General features: G+C 30.4%; 1 protein-coding gene across 1 annotated transcript; it reads right to left on the bottom strand.

Annotated features, from left to right (window-relative positions):
• Window positions 1-1,812: 1,812 nt before the first annotated feature.
• Window positions 1,813-3,791, bottom strand: LOC119633696 (active regulator of SIRT1-like). The gene is made up of 4 exons (XM_038027379.1): window positions 3,601-3,791; window positions 3,324-3,544; window positions 3,134-3,257; window positions 1,813-1,929 (listed from the first exon to the last, which is right to left on the bottom strand). Exons 1-3 carry the CDS (start codon window positions 3,671-3,673, stop codon window positions 3,138-3,140), a joined length of 414 nt encoding a protein of 137 aa, XP_037883307.1. The 5' UTR covers window positions 3,674-3,791; the 3' UTR covers window positions 1,813-1,929; window positions 3,134-3,137.
• Window positions 3,792-6,634: the final 2,843 nt, after the last annotated feature.

Genomic DNA, 6,634 nt, shown 5'->3' with positions numbered 1-6,634 from the left:
TTGTTTTGCTCATTTGTTTTCCTTTTTTTGCTATTCGAATTAAAAAGTCAGCTTTTTGTTGCCATAAAAATATCATCTCTGGAGATAGGCTGTGTAGCATTTTTCTTAATTCTTGCTCTCTGCAGGATATGAACATTATTAACATTAATTTTTGCTCTGGGCTTTCCAAAACCACACGATTGGAATCCGCTGGCTTTTGCGTGCTTGCAAATGAATTAATTAATTAATAATTAATTAACGTTTACATTTGAAGCCTCCTACTGTGCATCTTTGGCGATCTATTGTCGAGCGAAATTTCTTGTAACTGAAGCATAATTGATTTGTACCTTCTTCAATAGATGATCATATTCCTACTTGTATTATTACAATGTTAGATCTCTCAACACGTCACAGTTTGCCTGCAGATTCTTATAATCCAACACTCACTTGACCTTTCTATTACGGGCAAGACAGGGCGCTGAAATTCCTCAATGTGTTAAATCTCGCACTCCTTTAAATCAACAATATGTCTTTACCGAAATCTGTTTTTGTGCGATTTCTTTTATGTGATTTTTTTTGTGCGGTATATGAAAATTTCAATCAGATTGGAACATAATCGACAAAGTTATCAATAAAAACAAATTAGCAGTTTTGTCGATTTTTGATACGCATATATTTCACCACATTACATAAGTACAATTAAATGACATACGTATTGAATTGTATGGTCGTTGCGTATAGTTGAAAAAAAATACATTATAGATGACAAATATCGGCTTATATTCAAGTGACGTCCAACGATGAAAGGACCCCCTTGTTCAAGAAAAATGCAAGTAAATTTGTTTAGTGTTATCAGTCATAAAAAATTCTCTGTCAAGTTTGCGCAATGCGTGACTAACAATTTTTCCATGACATTCTCTGAAACCTACAAATCTAAATCTAGTACCTATAATAGGTTACAGCGTTTGCTAAAGATTGAAACGTTAATTGATGTCTCAATAATTGTGATAAGGAGAAAGAGGCAAACGCGACATCAACATCTTTCTGCAACATACGAGCAAAAAGTTGAAATAGATTGCACATGATCATCTTGATAAGCATTAATCGGAAATCAAGTTAAAACTAACACTTTTCCAACTTCTCTCTATATTCTGACCTTAAGCTTAAACATTTTTGTTTTCTTATATATGTTCATTTATTTCGTACAAATATATGCTTCTTTAGTTGAACAGTTTTAAAGGAAAAGATCTAACAATTAAAATTAACAGTTTTCAAAGGGCACAATTAGGTACACGAATAAAAATATAAAATAAGTGAAAATAAAATATTTAAATAAATTTTACTGTAGTGCATTTTAAAGGCTAATGGGGTGAATGCTTCGCATTCGTAATTGTATACATAACCATGAATTTCAAACATTAGATTTAATAGAAAATCTATACAAATGTCTTCCAAAATATCTTCTTGTGCCGCCACGGTGGCAGCCGTCATATACCATGTCTCGTAGCAAATATTGACTTAACGCAGATGAAGTAGAAAAAACATATTTGTGTTTTTAAGTGAAGTAAACATTTTTTGATAATTGTTCGAAAATAACTACAACCTGCAAATAAATAAGCTAAATATAAAATTAACTCAGTCCAGAAAAAAAAAACCATGAAAAATTTTCAGGGGTATAAAAAAACGTATGTGTGTTTTATAATAAAATTACATGTTTATAAATTTTTGATGTAAATTATTTTCCTAAATTAATTGATAAACCGTTAGATGTACCAATACTTTATCTTGTCGAGCTGCTGCGGATTAAAAGCGATTTATGTAAATACACGGATATTGCCCAGATTGCTGATCGTTAAGTAGATCTAAACTGTTAAGAAAATGTTGATAAACTGTCAAAAAGGTTGAGTTCTAGAAGTTCTTTTCGTTCCCTCCGTTTGTATAGTATAATACCTATAAAAAAGGAAAAAATAAATAAAAGAAAAAGGAGAAGAGAGAAATAAAGAAGAAAAGTATGTCTGCAAAATTGTTGTTAGCATTGTCGCAGAGCAATGGTGAATTGCTTAGATCAAACTAGCGACATTGTACAAACGCTTAGAATTACTTCTAGATCAGCTTCGCGTCGTGGACACCAAACGCTTACGTTGCAACGTAGCAAATCATTATTTGCTTCTATTTATTTTCTTAAAATTTTGGAATTCGACCGTTTTTTTCTTTTGTATTATTTGAGAATTTTGCAATTTGCACAACTTTTTTCTGGTACTTGTAAAATTTCACAGAAAGCCGTTAGCTGGGATTTCCTTTACATCATTTTAAAAAAAAATGTCATGTGTGGAGAATGGAGAGAGCACAGAGTTGCTTTTAATAAATAAGTGGTGAATAAAAAATCTCTCATCTGTTAAATGAGAAAAGGTAACCAAGCAGGCGGGCGCATCTCTGTTAAATGAGAAAAAGCAAACCATAGATGCAAAAAAAAACAATCAGGCAATTTTTTCAATATTTTCTCAGATGTCACCAAATATAGACTAACTTTTTCAATTATTCTCAATTGTAAACAAATTCGGAATTCTTTCAATTACTCTCAGATGCAGCCAATTTGGGATTCGTTTTCCAATGCAACATTTTTGTCAAATACAGTCTAACTTTTTTAATTCTTGGGATGCATACTCAGTGTCACATAGCGAGTGTAGAGAGTGCCAAAGCAACGCTAATATCCACGTGGAACCGAAGATGCAAAATAACGCTCTTAAAAAACGCACCTTGCAATGGGCACAAGTCAATCCACGAGTAATTCCGAAACGCTTAGAAACTTTATTGGAGACATCTTCTTAAACAAATATCTCTTCGTAATTTTAGCAAATTTTTTCACCAAAATAAACACCTGCCGTCCATAAATCCACTTTTGTAACGCATTGATTGAATGCAGCCACAATTTCCAAGATTATTTCCTACTAGTTAAGGCAAATATATGCGACCCAATTGACAAATTAAGCCAACAAATATAGGAACAAACAAGTGAACTGTTTTAAGTTAAATACGATATAGGATTTCCTAAAATACCTCAAAACAGTCCTACTCAACAATTCTCAATATCTCAATGCGATGCTAGTAATTTATTTAAAAGTTTTATAAATGGGTTGCAAATCCTCCAAATTACTTTGTTATGAATTAAAGTACTCCTCTTCAAAAGCTCGAAAGTCTTCTTCAGTAAATATTGATTCTTGCTCTATGTTAGGAAGCGTCTTTTCCACGTAACGACCTTTGTGAGCTTGTCGGACAATCTACAATAAATATGAATTAAAGTCAGCTGCAAATTACTAAATGCAGAAAACTTAACACAAACATACCTTCTCGGCATCTTTCACTTTTACTGAATTCATAGATAAGGCTAATAGCCGTTTTATATTCTCTTCAGCTTTTTTGTTATTAGTTTTAAGTTCTTCCCGAATAGCGATATTCTTCTTTTCGCCATGTTTGCCACTGACTATCTGCTTTTGCAAAGTTACATGCTTTTTACCATGGACTTTAAAACGCGTACGTGCATCTGTGGCCTCTTTCGACTGTTTTGCTATTGGAAATATTATAAACAATAAGTTTATGTGGAAATGTGCAAAGTATTTAAACCTTTTTTATTTGGAATTGGTTGCAAATCCTCTTCCACTATTTCTATCGCTTGCTTTAACAATTTTGCAGACATATTTTTTCTTCTTTAATTCTCTCTTCTTCTTTCTACTTTCTTTTTTCTTCTTCTTTTTTTATATCATTATTCCACACAAACAAAGGGAACGAAAAAAATTTCGAGAACTCAACGTTTTTGACAGTTCATCAATATCATTTTGACAGTTTAGATCTACTTTGCCAATTTTGATGTAAATATTAATCACAAACAATTCAGTCCTATCTGAGCAATTGTATTTATATATAGCTTTTAATTCGCAGCAGCTCGACAAGATAAATTGTTGACACATCTAACGCTTCACAAATTATTTTTGGAAAGTAATTTCCGTCAAAAATGTATAAAGTTTTCACGTTTCATCGTTTCATCTAAACTGAGTTGATTTTTCATTTAGCTTATTTATTTTGACATTGTAGTTATTTTTTAACATTTCATTAAAAGTTGTTTACTCCTCTTTCAAAATATTTATTTGTTTAATAATATTTGTTACTCTTGTTATTTAATTTTTATCAACTTTTTATGTTTCTTTCTACACCTAATGATTATTTACATATATATATATGCTTACCTGATACAAATATGCTCCTAAGGATGGCAAACGAAGATAACATCGTTATCGTTTTTATTGATAAGTTTTTTTTCCTTATATTTGAAAATTTTTTTAAAGCATCCTTTATATTTTGCGTTCTCCGAACATGTGCGATTATAAAAATTGGTATTTGAAATTCCCATAATAAAGAGAAATGTCAATAAGAAGAAACTAGAGGGAAACGTAAGAAGAAACTTTAAATAATGATATATCAACAGTTTCGTTTTTAACACTGCATTTAAAGCAACTAATTTTACGATCAAAATACAATTATTATTATCATTATTATAATGTTAGCCTAATGAAATAAATTCTTAGACTAAAAAAAAAAAGACATTGAGCACTAGCAAGACAGGCTATCGGCTCTAATTTAAATAAATGTACATTAGATAATGAGCTTAGTAGTATTAATAAAGTAATATATAGAATTGATATTCGGTTCTGAAGCTGATCTTACAATGTCCAAAGGGCTAATCGTTCCAAATGCAATACTTCTAGCCATGGAAAAGTTAAGGCAGTCGCAGGGAATGTGGTTTATAGTGAGAGACTGCAGAATGGGGAGGAAGATTTCTTCGAGATCCATTGGTGAGTTGCAATTGTATGACCAAGGCGAATTCTCGAAAATGTTTGGATCTTGATTTTCTCAACATTTGTTGGATATAAAGGTGGAGTTAATTGAGGGTTAATGGAAAAGTAGTGATGATGGTATTGTAAATTTCCTTCTGCAATTTTTTCTTTTATTTTTCTTACAATCAAAGTATTTTTCTTCAAACGTTCTGCAACCGCAGAATAATATATTTTACTGCCCATGTGGAGAAAGACCATGCATTTTTTCAAGGCACTGATGAATTCTTTAAAATTGATGTAAATAAAGTTGGAAGAGGTACTATTCAGTAAACACAAACGTACCAAAGCACTCTATAAGTATAATTCATTAGGAACTGAGGGAGTGACTTCAATGAAAATCATTTAATTCAATTTTTCAACAAATAATCTGTTGACGCCGTTACTTTTTTATATTATATATATATGTATATATACATTATATATAAATATGTATATGTGTGTTTACATATTATATATATATATATATATATATACATTTATATAAAAGATTTATTGCAAAATTATTATTGCATTTAATAAGTTAAATAAATCTAAGGAATTTGAAAACAAAAGCTTATAAAATAAATATAGAAAAGAGGAACTTTAAGGAATATAAGGACATTGTAAGAAATTAACAATAGGTACATTTATTGCGTTCTTTTACAATTGTATATATTTCATATATTGACAACGTATCCATCTGAGATACATATAGTTTTCCTGGAAATCTGAAGTGTTATATTTCACCTGCTTTATAATAATAGAAAAAAAGTTTGTTTATTTTAAAACTTACATCACATCATAGATAAGGATTTTGCATAAATCGGTTTGAAAGTTCACGAAAACATTCTAAAATACAATATGCCATTGATGTGGGAAAACACATGTGAAAGAAAAATGTTGTCTTAAATATATTAACTATAATGCTTGAATGTATGAAGGAAAAATAAATGAATGAATGCACGAATAAATAAATGAATGTATGAATGAGTGAGGGAGTGAATAATTAAATGAAAAATTGAATAGAGGAAGGAGCGAACAAATGAGTGAAAGAAGGAGTGAGTGATTGATTGAATACATGAACGAATAAATGCCTGCGTAAGTGAACGAATTAATTAATTGATTAAATAATGAATGAATTATTAAACGAATGAAGTCAACATAATGCAAAAGTTGATTAGAGATCTATAACTCTTTGAAATAAATTAACAATTTGTAGCCTCTGGACAAATCTGCTCTATAATGGATATCTATTGTACACCTTTGTTATTCATATTGGCGGTATTGCAACTACAAGTATGTGTGCCGATTTATATGATGTTCGCCATTGTTTTTTGGACTCTTTTAGTGTACATATATAGTGAATATATATATATATATATATATTAGTGTAATTTTTTGGCCTTTCTCTTTTTATTTTATGCAAATTTTTTTTGGCAATTTTGAACTTTATGTAAATGTTTCACCAACATTGTCCACTTATAAACCAAACATCAACACTTTCAAATTCTTCTTCCGTCTTTTCGACAACAATTTCATAATCTCCATCCAAATTATCGTATTCATTTGTTGGCATATGTTCTAAAATTTTTTGTTCCAACGCCGATAAATTCAAGTAGATGGTACGATTTTTCACTTTCACGTCGTCGTTATTGATTCCCTGAAAAATCCTTGTTAGTTGTCCAGTTCGAAATGAAAAACTAGCGGTATTTCAGCCTATTCCCAAAATAAGTAATAACAGATCGAGTACTGACTACTCTGCAATTTTTCACTTTGTCCAACTTATT

This window comes from Glossina fuscipes, unplaced genomic scaffold, assembly GCF_014805625.2.
Source record: "Glossina fuscipes isolate IAEA_lab_2018 unplaced genomic scaffold, Yale_Gfus_2 2, whole genome shotgun sequence".
Taxonomy (NCBI): Eukaryota; Metazoa; Arthropoda; class Insecta; order Diptera; family Glossinidae; genus Glossina; species Glossina fuscipes.
The sequence above is the reverse complement of the archived record's forward strand: the minus strand, read 5'-3'. Positions and strand labels throughout refer to the sequence as shown.

Bases quoted from the DNA above. Each gene is read 5' to 3' on its own strand.
- LOC119633696 (XM_038027379.1), bottom strand. From the start codon at position 3,673: ATGTCTGCAAAATTGTTAAAGCAAGCGATAGAAATAGTGGAAGAGGAT. The intron at 3,545-3,600 runs GTTTAAATACTT...TATTTCCAATAG, and splicing joins ACCAATTCCAAATAAAAAAG to CAAAACAGTCGAAAGAGGCC. The intron at 3,258-3,323 runs GTATGTTTGTGT...TATTTATTGTAG, and splicing joins AAGTGAAAGATGCCGAGAAG to ATTGTCCGACAAGCTCACAA.